Below are 23,604 nucleotides of genomic sequence, written 5' to 3'. Positions count from 1 at the left end.
TGTACATATCGGAACCTTCACCTTCGGAACTCCTTGTCTGTGTCTTCCAGAATCTGGCCCTGTCCCTTGTGTCTGTCTGTCCTGTCATTGTCTTTCTTCAACTGGACAGTTCCCTTCTGGAAGGACGAACATTTTATTATTCCCCTGGGTATACAGTCTATAGATGCATTTATAGACTGGAATGAAGGCTTTTTCTGAGGGGAAAGGGACTCGCTTTCAATCTTCACCTCCCCTCCCCCGCGGAGCTGGCCGCCTGACAAAACGGCTGGGGACGTGGTGGTTTTTGGCTGCAGCTCTTGGGCCCTTTCCACTGGTGGAAAAACTCCGCGGACTTTGTACCCTTGCCAACAGCCCGGAACAGCGGGCCACGCCCCTACGCCCCGTGCGGCGGACGTCCCGCCCCGTAGGCCCCGCCCCGCGGCTTTGCCTCAGCCAATTAACAAGCGCTTGCCGCCTACCGTACAGAAGCTGGAGAAACATGGCTGCGGCGTGTCGGAGCGTGAAGGTAGACGGCTCTTTGCCTCTGCCACGTGCCCCGCTACGTGGGCTGGATGGTGCGGGCATAGAACCAAGGGGACGATATCGGTGCCGGGAGAGAGGGTCGTTTTTCTCTAGGCCTGGGGTTACGGCGATTGGGCTCAGGAAGTGAAGTCAAGTATTCCGTGGGGTCACAGGACGGGCTGTCTGGGGATGAGACCTCCTTTTAGAAGTTTCACCAGTGAAGAGAGGAAGCCAACTGGGTCACACCGCAGAGGTCACCAGGAGCTTCCCCCTGCCCCCTTTCTCCGCAGAAACGGGGAGAACAGACAGGTGAAAAGTTGGGTGTGGGTGTTTTCGACAGTGTGGAAGCTGACGGTGTCTCTCTTCACAGGGTCTGGTGGCTGTTATAACCGGTGGCGCCTCGGGCCTGGGCCTGGCCACGGCGGAACGACTGGTGGGGCAGGGCGCCTCTGCTGTGCTTCTGGACCTGCCCAGTTCGGATGGGGAGGCCCAGGCCAAGAAGTTAGGAAAGAGCTGCACCTTTGCCCCTGCTGATGTAAGTGGAGTCACCTCTCTCTCCTAGGGTGTGCGCATGAGCTCACCAAAACTGGCCTGGGGACCCATGGGGTTCCAGCCCATAAAGGTGTCATGTATGGGAATGGGGGATCCATGGCCTTGTCCCTTTGGACCTGAGCCTTCAAGCATTGTGAGAGAATCTGTGATAAGTGCTCTCTGAAGTTAGGATTCACAACAATGGGGATGGAGGTGGACATATCAGAATCTCATGGAGAGGGTATACATAGTTTGAAAATGTATATTGTGCTGCCCTGTAATGTTATAAAGCCGAAAGGCTTGTTTTCATAAAACAAACTATAGAAAGTAAAGCTTGATGAATCATCTTGGCAGGTAGGGATATGAAAAAAATGTTTTCTTCCTGTCAATATTTTTTTTTTGACAGGCATAGTTAGACAGTGAGAGAGAGATACACAGAGAGAGTTATAGACAGAGACAGAGAGAAAGGTCTTCCTTCCGTTGGTTCACTCCCCTATTGGCCGCCATGGCCGGCGCTGTAACGATCCAAAGCCAGGAGCCAGGTGCTTCCTCCTGGTCTCCCATGTGGGTGCAGGGACCCAAGCACTTGGGCCATCCTCCACTGCCCTCCTGGGCCACAGCAGAGAGCTGGACTGGAAGAGGAGCAACCAGAACTAGTACCCGGTGCCCCAACCGGGTCTAGAACCTGGGGTGCTGGCGCCGCAGGCGGAGGATTAGCCAAGTGAGCCAGGACACCAGCCATCTGTCAATATTTTTTTTTTTAAAGATTTATTTATTTGAAATCCAGAGTTATAGAGAGAAGGAGAGAAACCATTCATGGTTTCAATCCCCAGATGGCTCCAACAGCCAGGGCTGGGCTAGGCTGAAGCCATGCGTCAGGAACTTCTTCCAGGTCTCCCATGTGGGTGTCAGGAACCCAAGTACTTAGGCCACCTTCAGCTGCTTTCCCAGGCACATTAGCAGGGAGCTAGATTGGAAGTGGAGCAGCTGGGACACGAACCTGTGTCCATGTGGGATGCTGGCGTTGCAGGTGGTAGCTTTACCCCCTAACACCACAAGGCCAGTCCCCAATGATTTTGAAAACAGAGTTGTGGGGCCGGCCTTGTGGCACAGTAGGTTAATCCTCCGCCTGTGGCAATGGCATCCCATATAGGCACCGGTTCTCGTCCCGGCTGCTCCTCTTCCAATCCAGCTCTCTGCTATGGCCTGGGAAAGCAGTAGAAGATGGCCCAACTCCTTGGGCTCCTGTACCCACATCGGAGACTCGGAAGAAGCACCTGGCCTCTGGCTTCAGATCAGCACAGCGCCGGCCGTGGCGGCCATTAGGGGAGTGAACCAACGGAAGGAAGACTTCTCTTTCCGTCTCTCCCTCTCACTGTCTATAACTCTACCTTTCAAATAAATAAATTAAAAAAAAAAATAAAAGAGAACAGAGTTGTATCAGTGCTCTGATGCACAGCAATTGAAACTCTCCAGAGGTATGCAGATTTCTCAAAAAGGGTACAGATTTGAAAAGTATTGCAACACTGCTCTATAGTGCCTAAGCTTTATCTCCTGTGTCCTGCTCTCTTCTCTCAGATTCTGCCATAACCCTTCCTCTTGGCTTTTCCCTTGCTCATACAATTCTGTTCTCACCCAAAGGCTGGGCCTGCCCTCTGCTCCCCTAGGTTTAGAGGTGAGACTGTGCTGGGAGATGCAAACCTTCCCCATTTCTCCCTTTGAAGGTGACCTCTGAGAAGGACGTGCAAGCAGCTCTGGCTATAGCAAAAGAAAAGTTTGGCCGTGTGGATGTGGCCGTTAACTGTGCAGGCATTGCAGTGGCTATCAAGACATACAGCTTAAAGAAGAACCTGCCTCATAGCTTGGAAGACTTCCAGCGAGTCATCAATGTAAGGCCTTGGAGGTTCTCTAGGGGCAGGAGTTAAGAGGTGTCTGGCCATGTGTGTCCCCCGGACTTTTGGGGAGTAAAAGGCTCCCTCTGCCTTGGATCACACATCATCTCTCTTCCCATCTTCCAGGTGAATCTCATAGGTACCTTCAATGTGATCCGCCTTGTGGCTGGTGAGATGAGCCAGAATGAACCAGACCAGGGAGGCCAGCGTGGGGTCATCATCAACACTGCTAGCGTTGCTGCCTTTGAGGGCCAGGTATGTAGGCAGGGGCCAAGGGTTGTGCCTCTACAGTGACCTGTTGAGGCCCTCCCAACCTGTGACTTCCATGTCTTCCCCAGGTTGGCCAAGCTGCATACTCTGCTTCCAAGGGGGGCATAGTGGGCATGACGCTGCCCATTGCTCGGGATCTGGCTCCCATGGGCATCCGGGTGATGACTATTGCTCCAGGTACGCATTTCTCCTCTCCCTGCCCTACCTGGGATTGGTTGGGATCCATAGGCAATTGAGTGGGGAATGTGTTTACCATCTAAGCAAGAGCAGCCTCCATCTCTGGGGCCCAGGGAAGCACCAAGACAGGGCTAAGGTGAGGAAGGACTGGGTGCATATGAAAGCAAGGATGGGTCCCTGACTCTGGCTCTCTTATCTAGGTCTGTTTGGCACTCCTCTGCTGACTAGCCTTCCGGAGAAGGTGCGAAACTTCTTGGCCAGCCAGGTGCCCTTCCCCAGCCGACTGGGGGACCCTGCTGAGTATGCTCACCTGGCACAGACTATCATCGAGAACCCATTCCTCAATGGAGAGGTCATCCGGCTGGATGGGGCCATCCGCATGCAGCCTTGAAGGGAGAAGACCAAGAAAGCAGTTCCTCTGCCTCTCTTCCTTCCCCAGGGCTGCTTCTTTCCGACTTGGGAAGAAGCCCAGGAGCCATTTTGTAACTGCTTATCAGTTACCCTCTGTGCCTAATAAAGTCTATTTCTCACAGGGTGTGAGCAGTATTGTGTGCTAGGGACTGGCAAGGGGAAGAAAGGTGAAGTCTCTCACAGGGTTGGGTGTTCAGAGCCCTGGGGTAGGGTGGGGTGGGGAAGGCAGTACCTCATACTTTTTGTACCCTGTGACAACACATAGCCTTGGTTTTAATGAATAAATTTATTTTCTGGGATAGAAGGTGAGGGTATTGGCTTAGCTCTCTCCCATGGGGAATGGGTTAGGGGTGAGGGTAAGGAGCATTTTCTTCTTTGACTCCTGGCCATCTGTGAGCTCAATGAGGGGGGGAAGGAGAGATGCTCATTCTGAGCTCAGCGGCTGCTGGTGTTGAACTGTAGGTAATATTGGTCCATAGGTTGGTTGGTGTAGATTATTGAGTTCAGATACTTCTGCCTGTGAAAGAAGTCCAGGGTCCTCAGTTGATGGGCTTTCCCTCTCTCCCTGGTTCTTGCCATCCCTCCCCACCCTCCCTCGGCATTTGTCCCTGCCACCACCCCCTAGAACTAACTCACTGGGCTTTTTGCTCTGCAGCCAGGTACTGATTGAGGGAGCCTAGTCCCCTCCGAAGCTCAGCACACAATATCCTCTCCTGCTCTTCTAGCTCCAGTGTTGCCTGGGCCACACGCCGGGCCTGGTTTTCCCATTCAGTCTTCAGTGCTTGTTCAGCCTGGCGTTGTGCTTCCTTCTCATGGCGCTGTGCACCCTGGGCCTTCCTGATGGCAACTCGCTGCTCTGGAGTCATGCCCTTCCAGCAGTGAGGCAGAACCCGGTGGGGAGCCCTAGGGTTTCGGGCCACCTGCGGGTTCTCAGTCAGCAGGTTACTGGTGACCTGGCTCTGGATCTCCTTGAGGTTGGCCTCCCGTTCCTGCTGATGCTCACGGCGCTGCCGCTCAGCCAGCTCAGCTGCCTGAAGGGGCCCTCCAAGTGTGACTATTTGGTGCCCAACCTCAGGCAAGCCTCAGTAGTAGGGGTAGGGCTGGGGGAGGGAATGTAGCCTCATCTCAGAAGGGAGGGGTGGGATGATTAGGGAACTTCCCCCTTAGACCAAGAGGCTCGAGATGAGAAGGCAAGTCTTGTTCTCCAGTCATCTTGTGGTCTAGAGATGGGGAGGGGCAGCCTGTGCTGTATGGGGGATCTCAGGTGAAGGAAGGTGCTCAGGTAGATGAGAGGGCTGGTGTGTGAGGGGACAGACATGGTACAAGTTCCCCAGGACTTCATTCAGGGGGTGGGAAGAGCCTGGTGCACTGGATGGCTCAGGCCAACATACCTGGGCCTTGTTGGCGTTGGCCATTGCAGACATCATGGCTATGCGACAAGACTCCTCCAGCTTGGCCATCTGCATGGCCCGCATGTCCATGGCCATGCGCAGCTGGTCACTGAGCATATCTACACAGAGAAACGTGGCTGGGGGTACTGTACTGGCCTGCTCCACTCCCGGTTTGCTTACTTAGCCATTTGTTCAGTAAGCTTTGTGTATGTGTGTTTCTGGGAAGAGGGTAGTGTCTGAGCTGTAGGGATACAGGAGCAGTTGTCCTCTGGGCTAGGGACAGCCCAAACTGCATCAAGTGCCTAAGTGGAAGATGCCTCCTATGGACTTGGGGCCCAATCCCAGCTCTGGCACTTCTGTGGCCTTGGATAAGTGATTTCACCTCTCTGAACCTCAGTCCAAGGGGTGAAGCGTTGGGTACTGAGGACACCACAGAATTAGATCCTGTCCTCAGAGAACTCCCTGCCTAGCAGAGGAGACAGATCAGACAGAATTGAGACCACAATCTGAAAAGAACAACTGGAGAGAAGGATGAGAGCCCTTCAAAAAGCTCATGGAAAAAATGGAATTACAAGATGTTTCTTTTGGTACAAAACCATTGACATGCATGCAGTTTTTTCATCCAGACTTTTGGAAGACTCCTCCTACACAGAGCATTATGAAGGCTTAGGGTGGTAGGTGAGACAAAAAGGAAGAGATCTTTGAAATAGATGGTATCTAGAGGTAAAAGGGACAAAGGGTATTCTGGGTTGGGGGCACAGCATAAACAAAGCAACTGACATTTCCCTCCATTCCAGCCACAGTGTTCTTGTGGTTCTAGGAGCTGTCAGACACTGTACTGTGCAACCGGAGTACAGAGGTAGACACGAGAGAAATGACTCATCTTCGATGAGCTGACGCTTTGGAGAGAAGGCAGACATTAACCAAAGACTTTCCCAGTTACTTACAACCCCAGTAAGCGTACAATGGAACAGGGTGCTGTCATGGAAGGGAAGAGTGGGTAGGTAGAACAGGATCCTTGCCCTGGAAGAGCTTCCTCTACTGGGAGGGCAGGACGTGGCCACAGAGAGTACTGGAATAATAGTAGCCGTTCTGTGTGGCCTGTGTGATTATCCCCATTTTAAAGATGTAGCAACTGATTCACAGAGTGGAAGAGCTGTTTGCCACACCAGCTCACAAGTGGCAGAGCTGTTGAGTCTGCACTAATGCTGCCTCCAGGTAAGGAAAGTGCCAAGCTCATGTGGGCACAACAGCTACTACTGTCAGTTACTGGAGAAAAGTCAAGAAGGTTGGGGCCTATACAGGCTGACCTTTCAGCAAGAGCCCCATGGGTAATTGGACCTCCCTACATAGTTCTGGTCTTCTGGACAGTGGCCCTCTAGGCCTCAACTCAAGTCTCTGAGTCTGGAAAACCGGGCTGCTTACCTGTATACTTCTCTTCAGCCTTGGCTTGCTGTTTCTCCTGCATCTGACTATTCAGGCTGCACCTGAACTGCTCCTGCTGCATTCTCAGGCATGTGGCCCTGTCCAGGTCCTCCCCAGAGAAACACTGTAGGCTGGATGGGCCACAGCAGGGATCACTGTCACCAGGCTGGCCTGGAAACTCCTTCCACAGTTGGTCTGGATCCCAAAAGTCAAATTCATTACTGGTCTTGACTTGCTGCTTCTGGTCCCGATATTCCTGGACTTTCCTAGCCAGCCGGCGTGAGCGTTCTGACTCTTCCTTCTCTAACATCTGGGCTACCAAGTCATAGTGCACTTGGCTGGTACCTGAGGGGTGGTGGACAGAGTCATAGACAAGGCAACACAGGAAGGACAGAGCCCACTGAGCATGGCTTCTGCTCCCAAGGCCCATTGGCTTGTCCTACTCCCCAGGGGCCTCAGGCCCCCCTCAGAGCAGAACTGCCCTACCTCAGCCCCTTCCAGTTCTTGCTTTACTCCCTATCTGGCCTTTGGCCTTGGGCTTTTACCATAAGCTTGCTCCTTGTTCCACTCGTCTGCTTCTCGAAGCTTTCGCTCTTCTACCTGGTTGTTCAGGGCTTCAACATCCACCTGGTTCCAAAGAAGGAGCTAAATCAGGGTAGGGGCTCAGGATGGGGCCTTGACCACTCTAGCAAACTCTTCAGAATTTACTCATTTCCAAATCCTCCTATTGCTCCACATGACCTACTGGATAGAGTTCTAACCCCTGAGCATAGCATCAGAGTCCAGCTGTGGTATAGCCTCTCTCTGGTCTCGTCTCTTTCCCTGTTCCACCAGCCTTCAGAGTGGAGTTTATAGTTCCGGCACATTTTAGGCTATTGCCAACCTATAGTCTTTGCTCAGACTGCTCCCTCTACTTGACACCATTTCCTTCTCTCTTTACCCAAACTCCAGTTTTCTTTCATGACCAGCTCAGGCTCACCTCACTGACCACCCCTCCCCCCTCAGGCAGGATCTACTGCCATACAGCCTAGAACCCCCTTGTCCACATGATGCTAGTTTGCCTCTCTGCCAGGCGGAGAGCCCTTTCAGGGCAGGGACCAGGCCTTATTCATCTTTGTATCCCCACTGCCCAACACAGTGGTCAGCACAGAGCAAACCCTGAGGAGTGCACCTTGTTAAGACTCATTGCTACACTTCCTTTATTTTACCTCCTTGTACAGAGGAGGAGCCTGGAGCTCAGAGACGGCGGGTGACTTATCCAAAGTCACATCTATCCAACAGCAGACCTGGCTTTGAACAGGGGTATGGTGGTTTTTCCAGAAGATCCCATGCTGAATCCTCCTCTATCCACCCGCCCAGCCATCTTTTAGTTTGTTTCTTACATTATTGGTATTTTGTCTTTATTTTTTGATCGTGATTCATTTAAAACATTTCCAAATAGTACAACAGGAAATACTGTTTAGTGTACCTCAGCCTGGTAAACAGTTTTTTATGTAGCCTTAAAGAGCTGGCTCAGGCATATACAATACTGAATATTCTTCAGGCCTCTTTTGGCTCAAACCCAGGCTACACAGCCCAGAGCTAACCTGGGAAGAGTCAGTTGCCATCCCCAGGCTCTTGTGCTATACCAGGCCCTGGGCCTGGGGTAGGGGTGGTGATGCCTTCTCCCCATCTCCTTCCGTTCCAGCCCTAGGGCCTGTTTGAATCAGGGAAAGGGCTATGACAGGCGCTGTTGCATTCCTCTCCGGGTAGAAGATGAAGTGGCCCTACTGCCCACTTACCCCTATGACTCGGTTCCGCACATTGAAGAATCGGCTTTGTCGCTCTTTTTCTCTATTTCTTCTGGCCTCAATGGCTGCCACTTCCTTGGGATCGGATGGGAAGTCTAATTTAAACATCTGGAGAAAAGGGGAAGTAGAATGGCCCATCAGTGCAAGCCCCCAGCCTTGAGTATACTCCACCCTCTATTCCTCACCCTACCGCTTCCTAGTGATTTGATTTTCCAGCATACTTCGTATCTCTGTTTTCCATCCCTGTCATCACCACCCTAATTCAGGCCTCACAGTGGTATCATGCAACATTCCCAGAGCCTCACTGGCCTTCCTTGCCCCATGGTCACCCTCTCTGCACTGGCTTTATCTGAGCTAGGCTACCTGAGTGATCTTTCCGAAAGCAAACCTGACTGTGCCATTCCGCAGCTTAAAACCTTCAAAAGCAGCTTTCGAGTAAACGGCTCCATGGTGCTTACAAGGCGGGGTCCAGTTCCCCATTACTGGATCTATAAGGTTCTTCATCATCTGAGCCCTGCTCACTTTTCTAGGCCTCAAAAGCACAGATAGCACTTCCCCCTTTTCATTATGATCTAATGAGTTTTCCTCGTGTCAGTAAATGACATCACCATTAACCTAGTTGCTCAGGCCCCAAATCCCGGAAGCATCCTTGAATTCTTCCTCTTGCTCCCTCTTCCTTCAAGCCCCCATTATCACCTTCCTGAGTGACTACAAGAGTCTCCACATTGCTTTTCCTGCTCTCTCTGTTGTCTTCTTTATAGCCTGCTCATCACACAGAAACCAGAAGCAGCTCTCTTTTCTCTAATCAATTCCCCCAACCCTGTACTTTTGTGACTTATTTTCTAGTGGAACGAAAGGATAGAGTGTTTATATCTACCTTTGTTCCTTCAGGTTTTCAGAAGCTCACTTGTGGCATTGTGAGCCAGCCAAAGCTGCAGCCAGAAGAAACTCTGCAAACAAATCTGATGATATCTCTTACCTACTTAAAGTCTTTCATTGAACTTAGAATAAGAGCCCAACTCTTCACTGTGGACTTTCAAGATCCAGTTCCTTTGATTTCTCATGCCACTATCTACCTTGTCTCTAGTGCCCCAGGCACAGGGGCCTCCTACCAAGCCCAGGGACACAGCAAAACTGTTCCCACCTCAGGGCCTTTCTATGTGGTGTTTCTGTGTTTGCAACATCATTCCTCAACTCCTTCCATAGCTATTCTGGTGTGTTTGTTTGCTTTTGAAACCATTTTGTGACTATCAAGTAGTTGATACACACAGGAAAATACATACAACCCATATGTCAGTTAGGAAGCATGAAAATAGAGACCCATGAACCAACTCTCCAGAGGCAGAGAGAAAGCGCGCGAGAGAGGTATCTTCTATCCGCCGCAAGTAATGAGCCATTTCTCCAAGAGTACCCCAGACACCAGCCAAAATGTGTTACCATTCCATTGTGTTCATTAATATTCTGAGTATACGTATGGATCTCTAGACAATATTTAAATTTTTTTTTATTTTAATAAATTATCAGGCTGTACATATTCTTCTGCACCGTGCTTTTCTCATTCAATGTTCACTGCACCACCATTTAACAAATACCTGTGGAGTGTCTACTAGTGGCTAGACACTTCTGTAAGCCTTTGGGAGACCACAAAGAACAAAACTGCCAAAAATCCAAATTCTTTTGGAGGTTGCTTTTTAGTGGAGGCAGACAGATAATAAAGAGTAAAACAAAAATGTATGTTAGTTTGTAAGATGATAAGTGATATAGGAAAATATAGAATATATATATATATATATATATATATATATATATATATATGGAGGGAGAGAGGGAGGGAGAGAGGGAGAGAGCGAGTGAGCCAGCACCAAGGAGATGGAGGAGTGTTGCAATTTATGGAAATGAGAAGCACCATGGCTGAGAAGGCAAGGGGATCACCCATGCAAATATCTGGGAGGAAAGCATTCCAGGCAGAATGAACAGCAAGCACAAAGGCCTCAGCACCAGGCAAGTGTGGTTGGTGAGACCGAGTGAAAGACAGGTGGGGAGGAATGACGTCAGAAAGATGACGGGGCACCAGACCATGCAGTTTATATTATAAAGCCTTTGGCTTTAACTGAGAAAATGAGCAGCTGTTGGAAGGTTTTGAGCAGTGGACTGATGTGGTCTGCCTTTTGACTTTTTTTTTTACAACTTATTTTTATGTATTTGAAAGGCAGAGGGGCTGGCGCTGTGGCGCAGCGGGTTAAAGCCCTGGCCTGAAGTGATGGCATCCCATATGGGCGCCGGTTCTAGTCCCGGCTGTTCCTCTTCTGATCCAGCTCTCTGCTATGGCCCAAGTCCTTGGGCCCCTGCACCCGTGTAGGAGACTCGGAAGAAGCTCCTGGCTCCTGGCTTCAGATCGGCGCAGCTTCCACCATTGCGGCCATCTGGGGAGTGAACCAGCAGATGGAGGACCTCTCTCTCTGTCTCTACCTCTCTGTGTAACTCTGTCTTTCAAGTAAATAAAATAAATCTTTTTTTAAAAAAAGGCAGAGTTACCGAGAGAGAGGGGGAGACGCACATAGAGAGATCTTGGATCAACTGGTTAACTCCCCAAATAGCTGCAAAGGCCAAAACTGGGCCAGGCTGAAGCCAGGGGCCTGGAACTCCATTTGGGTCTCCTACATGGGTGCAGGAACCCAAGGACTTGAGCCATCTTCCGCTGCTCTCTCAGGCCATTAACAGGGAGCTGGATAGGAACTGGAGCAGCTGGGACTGAAACCAGCATCCATGTGGCATGCCGGCATTGCGGGCAGCAGTATAATCTGATGTGCCACAATGCCGGCTTTCTGACTTTTGACTTTTTTTTTTTAAAGATTTATTTATTTTATTTGAAAGTCACAGTTACACACAGAGAGGAGAGGCAGAGAGAGAGAGGTCTTCCATCTGCTGGTTCACTCCCCAATTGGCCACAACGGCCAGAGCTGTGCCGATCCGAAGCCAGGAACCAGGAGCTTCTTCCAGTTCTCCCATGTGGGCACAGGGGCCCAAGGACTTGACCCATCTTCCACTGCTTTCCCAGGCCATAGCAGAGAGCTGGATTGGAAGTGGAGCAGCCGGGTCTTGAACTGGCGCCCATATGGGATGCCGGCACTGCAGGCAGCGGCCTTACCCGCTACACCACAGCACCAGCCCCTCCCATCTATTCTTAACATAGCAAAGTTATCTTTTAAAGTCAAAAGTTGGGGCCGGCACTGTGGCATAGCAGGTAAAGCTGCTGCCTGCAGTGCCAGCATCCCATATGGGCGCCAGTTCGAGACTTGGCTGCTCCACTTCCAATCAAGCTGTCTGCTATGGCCTGGGAAAGCAGTGGAAGATGGCCCAAGTCCTTGGGCCCCTGCACCCATGTGGGAGACCTGGAATAAGCTTCTGGCTCCTGGTTTTGGATTGGCGCATCTCCTGCCGGTGCAGCCAACTGGGAAGTGAACCAATGGATGGAAGACCTTTCTCTCTCCCTGTGTAACTCTGATTTCCAAATAAATAAATAAATCTTTTTTTAATAGACTGGAGAGAAAGGTCGGGCAAGGCTAGAAGTAGACCAGTCAGAGGGCTGTTGCAGAGTTGTCCATGCAAAAGATGAATGTGACTCCTACCAGCTAGCAGCAGCAGAGGTGGTGAGAACGGGTCAGATTCTAGATATACTTTGAAGGCAGAGCTGACTGGACTTCCTGACAGATGTGATGTGCATTGTGAGAAGTATCCAGAATGACTTCAAGGATTTGAGCCTGAGCCCAAATCATCAAGTGAATAGTCTGGGTGGAGAACACACATGGGCTTGGGGGTAGGATTAGGAGGTGAGTTTGAAACATGCAGAGTTTGAGGGGTCTTTTGCATATCCCCTGTTAGCATACAGATGGCATGGTCAATTTCATTGCTGTTCAAAAATACTGGCTGCTACTCCCCATGGGATTATGCACCCCTATCTTATTGTCCTGGAGGTCAGCCATGTGATTTGCTGACCTCCTCTGCCACATGAGGAGGACTGACCCGTGCTACTCTCAAAGCAAACTAAGGCTATTAAATGATGGCCACTTTTTCTCTTCACTCTCTGCCATGAATGAGACTGGCAAAGTCCCAGATGAGGGCTATTCTTTCAGCTTGAGTCCTGGAATGATGACATAGAGCAGAGATGTAGCCAACTCACAGTACAAGAAGCCTAAGAAATAAACCTTTGTTTTTATAAGCTGTTGGGAATGCAGGGTTTGGAACCTCAGCCTTCAGACATCATTTTTTTAAAAAACAGTGACAGGAATGAAACATGACAACCATCAGTTTAAGTCTGAGAATGGCATCAACCCCCGCCTACTGGTTCCAACTGCTACCACAATATAAGGTCACGGAAGAAGATTCAGCAGCCATTTTAAGCTGCTTGGATCGTTAAGGCCATGACCTTAGTAAAGAGCAGATAGGAGGTGATAACAGGGGGATGAGAGGATGGAGGTCAGGAATAGAGAAAGGTGGGAGCAGAATTTAGAGGGACAGGGGTACACAGGAGGAGGAGAATGGAGGGCATTGAGGGAAGAGGAAAGGGGGGAGGCTGGCGCTGCAGCTCACTAGGCTAATTCTCCTGCCTGTGGCGCCAGTACTCCGGGTTCTAGTCCCAGTTGGGGCGCCGGATCCTGTCCCGGTTGCTCCTCTTCCAGTCCAGTTCTCTGCTGTGACCTGGGAAGGCAGTGGAGGATGGTGCAAGTGCTTGGGCCTTGCACCTGCATGGGAGTCCAGGAGGAAGCACCTGGCTCCTGGCTTCGAATTGGCGCAGCGTGCTGGCTGTAGTGGCCATTTGGGGGGTGAACCAAAGGAAGGAAGACCTTTCTCTCTGTCTCTTTCTAACTCTGCCTGTGCCTGTCAAAAAAAAAAAAAAAAAAAAAAAAAAGGAAAGGGGGGGGAAGCAAAGGAAAATGGCAGAGGTTTATGGAGCGGCGGGAATGGAGTGAAGGCAAAGTTAGATGGAGTGGGGAGAAGGGAAGAAGTATGGAGGTGGAGAACGCTGGCTTAAGGACCCCAACTCCTGGGGATCACGCAAACACCTTCCTCAGTAAGGAATCCAGATTTTGAAGCTCCTAGGTTGCATTTCAGCAGTCTCTGAGGTCTGTTTGGAGGAACAAGAGAGAGGGGCTGGGAATAGGGGCAGTAACTCAGACTATAGCCTCCCCCCACCCTCCTTCACATTTCATCCCATGTCTAATACATCACCATCAACAAGGTCTAAGCTCACCTAATACTGAATCCTCCCGCTGGCCCCTCCTTCCTACGCAGCCCTCTGCTCTGCAGGCTCCCGCCAGTTCCCAACCCTGTCCTTGTCCGGGCCTTCACGCCGACTAGGCTAAAAGCCACAGCTAAATTCCCACCTTCCACTTGCTCCCAAGGGCATAACCTTGCTGTGACTTCTGACTTGTGTCAGCAAGCGTGGGCACGGATCCCGCCTGCCTGTTCGGGTCCCAAAAGCTGCTGTGAATCCTCCAAGCAACCTCTCTACTGGTAACTTTGCCTTAGCTGTGGTTTGGTGCAGCCACACGCAACAATAAGGGGCAGGCAGACTAGCACCCTAGCAACAGATCAACAAACCTCCCCGCCAGACGGAAGTTCCCGCCGCTGGTTCCGGTTCTCACCGGAAGTCTGAAATCTCGTTGACTCGTCTTTAGTCTCGCGAAATTTCCCATCCGCCCGGCCTGCACTGCGGCGTTTCCCGCGCGGGCAAGCTCAGTTCTCCGGCGTACCGCGGGGGCTTTTTTTACCGCCGCCGGCGACGCCGCCCTTATGGGGTTCCTGAAATTGATTGAGATCGAGAACTTTAAATCGTACAAAGGTCGACAGATTATCGGACCATTTCAGAGGTTCACCGCCATCATTGGACCCAATGGCTCTGGTGAGATAAACCCAGCGATGGCCCTGCTTACGTCCCGAAACCCAGCCCATACTACCTGAACCTTTGCGAACCCTAAAGGGTCCCTTGGCACTCCTGGGTGGTGGTGGGGGCCGATTCTGGTTAGCTGTCCCCACTCGGGGGCTCTCCCTCGAACCTCTTGTCTGAGTTCTTCGTGGCCCCCGCTCCGGTCGGAGTGGTACGGGCCGCACTGTAATTACTCCGCCCACTACCCCCTCCCGCCAAAAGGGGCGCGACCGGACCCAGCTGCCAGCTTGCGCGTCGCGCCCTTCTCAGCCTTACTGGCTGGTTTCCGCTTCCCAGCCTTGTTGAACCCTTCCGGAAAATATGGGTCGGTTGGTAGCTTTCCCGTGGCTCTGGCCTCGAACGATACAGTTATGCTTCCGCCCGGCGCCTCCTCCCGCCTTGCATTGGTACGCTCCAATTCCTTTTTACGCTTCTCCCAGGGCGGCACTTACGAATTTCGGATCCAGCGTTCGAGTCTTTATGCCTGGGGTCCTGACCCCCATCTCAGAGGTGGTTGCCTCGAACCCGCTCCCTTTCCTGTCACCAAAGCCCTTAAAAGCCGTGAACTCATTGGCTCACCACATTTCTTGAATGCTTACTGTTTTAAGTTCAGGGTGCAGAAACAGCGGAGAGCACATCAAGTCCGTGCTCTCAGCTTCTGTTCTGGAAGGACAGAAGGAAGGAGGAGAAAAATAAGATAATTTTAGCTGGATCGCTTTCTAGCCTGAGAGGCTGCCCTTGCCGGAGTAGCTCATACTGAATCCCCAACCTAACCTGGAGGCTTGGCTGCCGTTGGCTCTCAGCTTCCTGTAGAGGTTCTCAACAGTGACGCTTGCAGCGAGATAATTCTTGGCTTTGGTCTCACTCCTGTGTATTGTGGGATACTTAGCAGCATCCCTGGCTAATGCTCGCTAGATGACCAGTAGCACCCTCTCTCCCCAGGTAAATGTTTCCAGACATTGCCAGAAGCCCTTGTTCGAAAACCACTGGCCTAAAGGGCTAATGATTAGGGCTCGTAGGGTTTTGGTGTAGTGGCCCCTTTGGAAAGAGCCAGGATGTGCGTCTTGGCCTTTGGTCCCTTAGCATTGGTTAATATGTATACTTTGCTGATCCAAAAAGGCCCTTGGCCTGACTGCCCCCCCCCCCCCCTTCCCGTCTTCATTTCTACAAGGGATTCTTCGATTCCCCTTCAGTGAGTTAGCTCTTCCTCTCTGGCACCTGGTAGACTCTTTGTACACATTAACATTTTTTTCTGTCTGGTATTTATGGTGTATGTTTTTATATCTTTTTCTGAGATTTATTTTATTCGAAAGAGAGTTAATAGAGGTGGAGACACAGGAAGAGGTCTTGCATCCATATGGCTGCAACGACTGGAGCTGCACCCATCTGAAGCCAGGAGCCAGGAGCTTCTTCCGGATCTCCCACATAGGTGCAGGGGCCCAAGGACTTGGGCCATCCTCTACTGCTTTCCCAGGCTATTGCAGAGAGCTGGATCAGAAGTGGAGCAACTGGGACTCGAACTGGCATCCATATGGGATGCTGGCACTGCAGGCAGTGGCTTTACCTGCCATGCCACAGTGCTGGCTGTGAAACTGAAATTCTATACTCATTAAAAAACAAATCCCATTTCTCCCTTACTCAAGCCCCTGTTTTCTGTGTGTGTATGTGTGTGTGTGTGTGTGTGTGTAAGATTTATTTATTTGTTGGGCTAGCGATATGGCATAGTGGATAACTTGCGGCGCCAATATGGGCACCACTTTGAGTCCCAGCTGCTCTACTTCCGATCTAGCTCCCTGCTAATGCACCAGGGAAGGCAGTGGAGGACGGCCCAAGTACTTTGGCCCTTGCACCTATGTGAGAGACCCAAAAGAAGCTCCTGGCTTTGGATTGGCCCAGCTTTGGCTCTTAAGGCCATTTGGGGAGTGAACCAGCAGATGAGAAATCTCTCTCTGCCTCTGCAACTCTGCCTTTCAAATAAATACATATTTTGAAAGAAAGGTTTGTTTATTTGAAGGGCAGAATTAGAGAGAGGGAGAGAAAGATCTTTCATCCATTGGTTCCCTCCCCAAATAACTGAAGCAGCCAGGAATGGGCCAGGCCAAAGCTAGGAGTCCGGAACTCTATCTGGGTCTCGCACATTGGTGGCAGGAGCCTAAGTACTTGGGCCACCCTCTCTGCTTTCGCAAGCACACTAGCAGGGAGCTGGGTTGGAAGTGGAACAGACAGGACTCCAACTGTCATTCATATGGGATGTCAGTGTTGCAGGCAGTGGCTTCATCTGCACCATGAGGCTGGCCCCCTGTTTTTGTTTTTAACATGGTGGAGATCAAACTGGATTGACTTTTTTATCTTGCTTGTTTCACCGTGTGTGGGCCTTTGCCTGTGTTGTTACAGGTTGTAGAACAATCTGTTCCATGAATGTAACATTTTCTTTTTAGATAGGGTTCTAGTTTCTGGCTGCTGTTAGTCATAACTGCAAGGGACTGATTCTCCTGTGACCCAGAGCTTTGGTTGGGCCCAGTTTATGGGGGCAGAAGACTATTCTCCCATTAGTCTGAGCCCTGAGTGATTAGGGGACATTGCTGCTCCGCTCAATATCTCCTTTATCCCGTTTCCTCTCCCTTTCTTCCTGACTTTCCCCTTTTGCTGTGTTCTTTCCTCCCTTAGGTAAGTCAAACCTCATGGATGCTATCAGCTTCGTGCTGGGTGAAAAAACCAGCAACCTGCGGGTTAAGACCCTCCGGGACCTGATCCATGGAGCTCCTGTGGGCAAGCCTGCTGCCAACCGGGCCTTTGTCAGCATGGTGTACTCTGAGGATGGTGCTGAGGACCGCACCTTTGCCCGCGTCATTGTAGGTGGGTGAGGCTGGCCAGTTAGGCTCTTTGGGTCCGGGGAGGTGGCTGGACTAGTTAACTGGGGTAGTAGAACAGTGTGGCCCTCGCTTTCAACTCCTGCATTGTCTTGTAGGGGGTTCCTCTGAGTACAAGATCAACAATAAAGTGGTCCAGCTGCATGAGTACAGTGAAGAATTAGAGAAGTTGGGCATCCTCATCAAAGCTCGCAACTTCCTCGTCTTCCAGGTAGGTATTTAAGCAGTTATTGATTGTCTTTTTGTCAGCCTGTATCGCATCCCCACTGGGTCTGCTCCATCTCATGGTTTTTTGTGTTTTAAGTTTTTTTTTCACAGTGCTTAAACTCTTTATTGAAACATTATGTAAAATGGTGAATTTAAGATTGATTTATTTATTTGCGAGGCAGCATTACAGAGAGAGAGAGAGAGAGGGAAAGACAGAGAGTTCTTCTACCCGTTGGTTCACTCCCCAAGTGGCCGCAACAGCCGGAGCTGGGCTGATCCGGAACCAGGAGCTTCTTCTGGGTCTGCCACGCGGGTCCAGGGGCCCAAGCACTTGGGCCATCTTCTACTGCTTTCCTAGGCCATAGCAGAGAGCTGGATCAGAAGAGGAGCAGCCAGGACTCCAACTGGCACCCGTATGGGATGCCAGCGCCGCAGGCGGAGGCTTAGCCCACTACACCACAGTGCCGGGCACATCCATCTCAGGTTTCATCATCTCTCCCCTGAATGGCAGCTTCCTCACTGGGCTTCTTGACTCCGACCTGTCCCCTAACAGTTCATTCCCTAGGCCAGGTTTGTCACATGAGTACACACATCTTTCCTTAGGGCATCTCAGTGATTCTGTGTTACCTTGTGATGGTGCCTCTCGAATTAGTCTGCAGAGCAGCACTATCAGCCTCACCTGGAACATGTGAGACACGCACACGGTCAGGCCCCATCCCAGCCCTGCCTGCTCAGAAGGAGACTGTGGAGTGGGGCATAGCGGTTTGTGTTTGTAACAAGCTCTCCAGGGCATCATGATGCTTGCGTGTGTTTGAGAACCATTGCCTTAGGATGAAAATCCAAATTTCTAAGCCTGGGTTTGGGAAACACCATCGTTTGATTGGGCCCACATTTTACTAGTTGTAACTGCCAGTACTCTCCCTGCAGCCTACTCAAACCATTTACACTTCCCCAAATTCATGTTCTTCCTGTGGCCCGCAGGCTTTTGCTTACTGATTTTCCTCTATATGAATGAGCCTTTTCTCATTTTCTTGGTTAGTCTCCCTCTGTCTTCCAAACTCCGCTTAGATGTCACCTGTGGGAAGCCTTCCCAGATACACATCCCTACCAGTCTCCTGCCCCCAAGCTTCACTGAGTCCTTCTCTGTGCTGTTTCTGTCACTGCTCATGAAACGCTGTGTTCTCTCTGGATCTGTTTCTCCTACTCCCTGTTTTCAGAAGGCAGGGAATGTGTCCTCAAACCCCAGTGTGAAATGTGGCGCCCGGGGGTGGGGTGAGAGTGTGTGTCAGTGAACCTTTTTTGAATGAACGAGTGGGAGTGGGTAGGGGGAACTGTGCTGGCTGGGATCTAACTGGAAGAATGCCTTGACCTTTACCAGGGGGCTGTCGAATCTATTGCCATGAAGAATCCTAAAGAGAGGACAGCTCTATTTGAAGAGATCAGTCGTTCCGGAGAGCTGGCCCAGGAGTATGATAAGCGAAAGAAGGAGATGGTGAAGGCCGAGGAGGACACGCAGTTTAACTACCATCGCAAGAAGAACATCGCAGCTGAGCGCAAGGAGGCCAAACAGGAGAAAGAAGAGGTGGGTAGCCAGCCTGCCTGTCGGCTCTGAGGGGTCAGGCTGGAGCCAGTGCCTTCCTGATGCCCTCTGGGCCCCACTGCCTTGTCTGCACAGGCTGACCGCTACCAGCGCCTGAAGGATGAGGTGGTGCGAGCTCAGGTGCAGCTGCAGCTCTTCAAACTTTACCATAACGAAGTGGAAATCGAGAAGCTCAACAAGGAACTGGCCTCCAAGAACAAAGAGATTGAGAAGGACAAGAAGCGTATGGACAAAGTAGAGGACGAACTGAAGGAGAAGAAGAAGGAGCTGGGCAAAATGATGCGGGAGCAGCAGCAGATCGAGAAGGAGATCAAGTAAGAGGCAGCCCTGGGCCTGCAACTGGGGGCGGAGGGCGGGGAGCCAGACGCTGTGCTGCTCCCTGGGGCTCCTCTGCGCCTAGAGGCCAGTGCCTGTACTAGTTTTCTCTATTTCCCCCTTGACTGACTTTTGGCCAGAACCAGGCACATTTCTTAACTTGCATTTTAGACAAATAGAATATTTAAGTCCTCAGCCTCTGGGTAGGAGGGTACTTAGAAGAGAGAGAACTTGAAAGGGGTGATGGCCTTGCCAAGGGAAAGGGAGGGAGGATGGGAGGCCTAGCCACTGGAGTGGCCAAGAAAGCCTCACTTACAAGAGGAATGCTGAAGCTAGCAGTTAAAAGCATGGGATGTGCAGCGTTTAAATCAGTGTTTTCCTTGTTAACTAAAGCAGACATAGGCTTTGGAAAGGTTCGATCAGATGGGGCACAACTCAGCAAGCACAGGGTATTCTTGGGAGTTGTTGATGAGGGGCCTGGCCTGACTGGGGTTGAGGCAGGGGTGGAAGGTTTGCCTTATGAATTGGCTAGAATGCTGAGCTGAAGCCAGAGGTTCCAGGGAGTAGTCTGGCTACTGCCCGTTTTTTGAGGCTCTGTGAGGCGTTGGGCCCTTGTTCTTTGAGGCAATTCACTGAAGCTGGCTGGGGGTTCAGTCCCCCCTTTCTTTGGGTAAGAAGCCCAAGAACCTTCCCGTCTTCTGTGCTCACTGGTGTTCTCCCTGACCTCTGTCAAAAGGGAGAAGGACTCGGAGCTGAACCAGAAGCGCCCTCAGTACATCAAAGCCAAGGAGAACACGTCCCACAAAATCAAGAAGCTCGAGGCAGCCAAGAAGTCTCTGCAGAACGCTCAGAAGCACTACAAGAAGCGTAAAGGGGACATGGACGAGCTGGAGAAGGAGATGCTGTCCGTGGAGAAGGCCCGGCAGGAGTTTGAAGAGCGCATGGAAGAGGAGAGTCAGAGTCAGGGCAGAGACTTGACGCTAGAGGAGAATCAGGTGAGGCCCTGGAGGGCTTAGTGGGGAGGAGACGGCTGCGCCAATGTGCTCATGGCTGTCCTCCTTTACCCTCCCTGACACAGGTGAAGAAATACCACCGGTTGAAAGAGGAAGCCAGCAAGAGAGCAGCTACCTTGGCCCAGGAGTTGGAGAAGTTTAACCGAGACCAGAAAGCTGATCAAGACCGTCTAGATCTGGAAGAACGGAAGAAAGTGGAGACGGAGGTGGGCATGAGTCACAAGAATGGGGATGGAGGCCTGAGGAGAGGAAGTCATGAGACTGTGAATGCAGATACAGTAGTTAGCATCTATTGAGCACTTACTGTGTGCCGGGCACTGTTCTGCACATGGATTCATTTAATTCTTCATTTGTGACTGCCATTATGGGAGGATGACTCCTGGTATCCTCATTTTCCAAACGATGAAAGGACAGCACAGAGGTGGGATGATAACAGAGATACTAACTTGTTATGACACCCCAGGAGCCTACAATGTTCTAGGCATTCTGCCAAGCACTTCTTTTCCTTATTTAAAAGAATGGGGCAGGCGTTAGTATTAATGGCTACCCTGTACTAAGCACTTAACAGGTATTCTGTGATGCCCACACTTTACAGATGAGAAAACAGATGCAGTAAGGCCTGCAAAGCTTTATTTTGCCCTGATTTGATCCTCCATAGTTCTGGAGCCCTGGGAAGTTCCCATTTGTCAGTAGACAACACTGATTGCTATCTGTTGTATCCTTTTTAGTAGGCCTCCTGCATTAGTAACAGATTGTCTTAGAATGTTGAGTTCTTGGCGCATACAGGGTATAAGACAGGGCCCCGTGGTCTTAGAGTTTATTTGCTCAGCCCCTGGTGATGGGATGTATTTGTTTCCCAGGCCAAGATTAAGCAGAAGCTGCGGGAGATTGAAGAGAATCAGAAGCGGATTGAGAAACTAGAGGAATATATCACCACCAGCAAGTATGTAGTTCTGCTGCTTCCCCCCTTCCAGGCCTGTTCCTGTGACCCTGCCTGTGCTGGCCCTCTTTAGGTAGGACCCACAGAGTCTCTCTCAGCCAGGGGTGTTACCTGACCAGCCAGGCTAAACTGCTGTGTTCTCTGTCTTCGTAGACAGTCCCTAGAGGAGCAGAAGAAGCTAGAGGGGGAGCTGACAGAGGAGGTAGAGATGGCCAAGCGGCGTATCGATGAGATCAATAAGGAGCTGAACCAGGTGATGGAGCAGCTAGGGGATGCCCGCATCGACCGCCAGGAGAGCAGCCGCCAGCAACGGAAGGCAGAGATAATGGAAAGCATCAAGCGCCTTTACCCTGGCTCCGTGGTAAGAGTGGAAGGGAACTCCTGTCCTGAGCACTTACTCTCACGTTCACCTGTCGTACGATTTTACCAGCAGCCCCGTGAGGACAGGCTCGCTCATCTCCTTTTATAACTGGAGAAACAGATGCAGAAAGGTTAAATGACTTGCCCAAAGCAGTCCGGCTGAGAGCTGGGAGAACTGTAATTCAGGTCTAGCTCAGTTCTTTGCCTCAGACCAATCGCATCTTCCTGAAGGGTTGTCTTGCTTTGTCCACTCCTCTGAGGGGAGTAGGGAAAGCAGGGGAGGCTTTGGAATGGGGAGGGGCCATAGGATGGAATTATTCCTTCCCCTCCGCAAAGTAGCCAAATGCAGTCTCTGAGCTCCCTTGGCATATAGCAGCGGGACCATTGACTTTTAGACCTTTATTAGATCTCTTGGACTCTTTTTCATCAAATCCTGAGTTCCTGGGTTTCTTGAATGTTATCCCAGTCATGATTCAACTTAGTTTGGTTCCACATATTTTTCTCTCACTTCCGTAGGCACTGCTGGGGAGGTAAGTATGAATTAGTCTCAGTCCCTGCCCTTGAAGATCTTAACCCTTTGTCTGATCATTCCTAGGGAATTAGGCCTGATTTGGGGGTATTGGAGAAGGGAACTGGTAAAAAATTAATTTTGAATCTGAGATCATGTACCAATATATAAGGTATCTGGCATCGTGTCCCACCCACCAAACCTTTCTTCAGCTTAAACCAGCCAGGTATCCTCCAATTCAGTTCTGACACTATCTACTTGGAGACAGTCTCAGATCCCATAGGTCACAAGACTACCCTACTTCACCCCAATTGCAAGGTCGTGGCCTGTGGTTTTGCCAGTCTGCTGTAAGTTATGAGAAGACCCCATGATCCCTTCCTGAGGTAATGAATTTGCTACAATGTCTCAGAACTTTGGGAAACACTTCACTTAATGTTTATCCTTTATTAAAAGGAATACAAAGGGAACAGATTAATAGCTAGTTGGAAGAGATGAATAGGGCAAGGGTAGGGGAGGAGGGATGTGGAGCTTCTATGCCCTCTCTGGGTAAGCCCCCCTCCAGGAATCTTCTCATGATCACCTATCTAGAAGTTCCTCAAACCTAATTTTGGGTTTTGTATAAATGTCTCATCATATAGGCGTGATTTATCAAATCATTGGCCACTGATAATCAGCTCAACCTTCAACCCCTCTCCCCTCCCTGGAGGTTGGGAGCTGGGACGGAAAGTCCCAGCCTTTAATGATTCTTTCGTTTTTGTGGTGACGAGCTCCTGTCTTTAAGCTGTCTAGAAGCTACCAGTCATCTGCTTAGCATATAAAAGACACTGTTCACTCCAGAGAGTCCAGGGTTTTAGGAGTTCTTGACCTCAGTTCAGAAACTGAGGTCAAGACCAAATAGATGTTAAGTCAGAAGGTAGTGGTTCCTTACTGGAGTCCCATTCGGTCGTTAGTAGTTAATCTCCCAGGATGAGATTTGTAGGCTTCCATTCCATCTTGTTGGGCTCTGGAAGCAGTAGTCTCAGCCTGCTTGTGCTTTCCCCTGTCAGTTATCTGGTATAATTGCGCCTGGAGACAGTATCATCTCTTGCTTGGCGCCTCCCTTGAGGTACTCTTGTAATAGTGGGTTTCCTTCATTACATAACCCATCATTTCCTCCCTTTGCCCTCCTTCTCGTACCCAGACCTTCCTGCTTTTGGCAAGGGCATTAAGATTGGCTGCTACGCTGGTGTGGATTGCAGGCAGCAGTGCGAGTCTAGCCAGTGCTGCCTGCTCAGACCATTCCTACTTGCACAGGATAAGATTACAAAGCTGCAGTTAGTGGGCAGTCTTTTTCTTTTCTTTTCTTTTTTTTAAAGATTTATTTATTTGAGTGCAGAGGCAGAGAGAAAGAGAGAAGTCTTCCATCTGCTGGTTCACTTCAGAGCTAGGCCCATCTGAAACCAGGAGCCAGGAGCTTCCTCCAGGTCTCTCACACAGT

General features: G+C 50.6%; 3 protein-coding genes across 11 annotated transcripts in view; 2 read left to right on the top strand and 1 right to left on the bottom strand.

Annotated features, from left to right (window-relative positions):
- Positions 1-368: 368 nt before the first annotated feature.
- On the top strand, positions 369-3,906 carry HSD17B10 (hydroxysteroid 17-beta dehydrogenase 10). Its single transcript, XM_002720017.5, has 6 exons — positions 369-505; positions 872-1,036; positions 2,757-2,921; positions 3,051-3,179; positions 3,263-3,371; positions 3,572-3,906. The coding sequence occupies exons 1-6, from the start codon at positions 479-481 to the stop codon at positions 3,760-3,762; spliced, it is 786 nt and encodes a 261-aa protein (XP_002720063.1). The 5' UTR covers positions 369-478; the 3' UTR covers positions 3,763-3,906.
- Positions 3,907-4,053: 147 nt separating this feature from the next.
- Positions 4,054-14,167, bottom strand: RIBC1 (RIB43A domain with coiled-coils 1). 8 transcript variants are annotated; one of them, XM_051827126.2, is made up of 8 exons: positions 14,034-14,167; positions 13,452-13,513; positions 8,380-8,496; positions 7,144-7,225; positions 6,599-6,943; positions 5,174-5,292; positions 4,419-4,813; positions 4,054-4,299 (listed from the first exon to the last, which is right to left on the bottom strand). In XM_051827126.2, exons 3-8 carry the CDS (start codon positions 8,494-8,496, stop codon positions 4,218-4,220), a joined length of 1,140 nt encoding a protein of 379 aa, XP_051683086.1. In that variant the 5' UTR covers positions 13,452-13,513; positions 14,034-14,167; the 3' UTR covers positions 4,054-4,217. The 8 variants fall into 8 exon arrangements, with proteins under 8 accessions (XP_051683086.1, XP_051683085.1, XP_051683084.1 ...); XM_051827125.2 differs by having other exon boundaries at positions 13,990-14,123; XM_051827124.2 differs by lacking the exon at positions 14,034-14,167 and adding an exon at positions 13,799-13,916.
- Positions 14,097-23,604, top strand: part of SMC1A (structural maintenance of chromosomes 1A) — a 38,528-nt gene continuing 29,020 nt past the window's right edge. The window contains exons 1-9 of one of the 2 annotated variants that reach the window (XM_070067299.1): positions 14,097-14,290; positions 16,982-17,170; positions 17,283-17,395; positions 18,770-18,973; positions 19,067-19,305; positions 20,043-20,301; positions 20,385-20,525; positions 21,180-21,262; positions 21,413-21,620. In XM_070067299.1, coding sequence (XP_069923400.1) covers positions 14,182-14,290; positions 16,982-17,170; positions 17,283-17,395; positions 18,770-18,973; positions 19,067-19,305; positions 20,043-20,301; positions 20,385-20,525; positions 21,180-21,262; positions 21,413-21,620 — 1,545 coding nt within the window. In that variant the 5' untranslated portion in view covers positions 14,097-14,181. The remainder of the gene's footprint in view (positions 14,291-16,981; positions 17,171-17,282; positions 17,396-18,769; positions 18,974-19,066; positions 19,306-20,042; positions 20,302-20,384; positions 20,526-21,179; positions 21,263-21,412; positions 21,621-23,604) is intronic. The other variant, XM_051827118.2, reaches the window with a different exon arrangement.

The sequence above is a fragment of the Oryctolagus cuniculus genome, chromosome X (assembly GCF_964237555.1).
Source record: "Oryctolagus cuniculus chromosome X, mOryCun1.1, whole genome shotgun sequence".
Taxonomy (NCBI): Eukaryota; Metazoa; Chordata; class Mammalia; order Lagomorpha; family Leporidae; genus Oryctolagus; species Oryctolagus cuniculus.
This window is presented reverse-complemented; position numbering and strand designations above follow the sequence as displayed.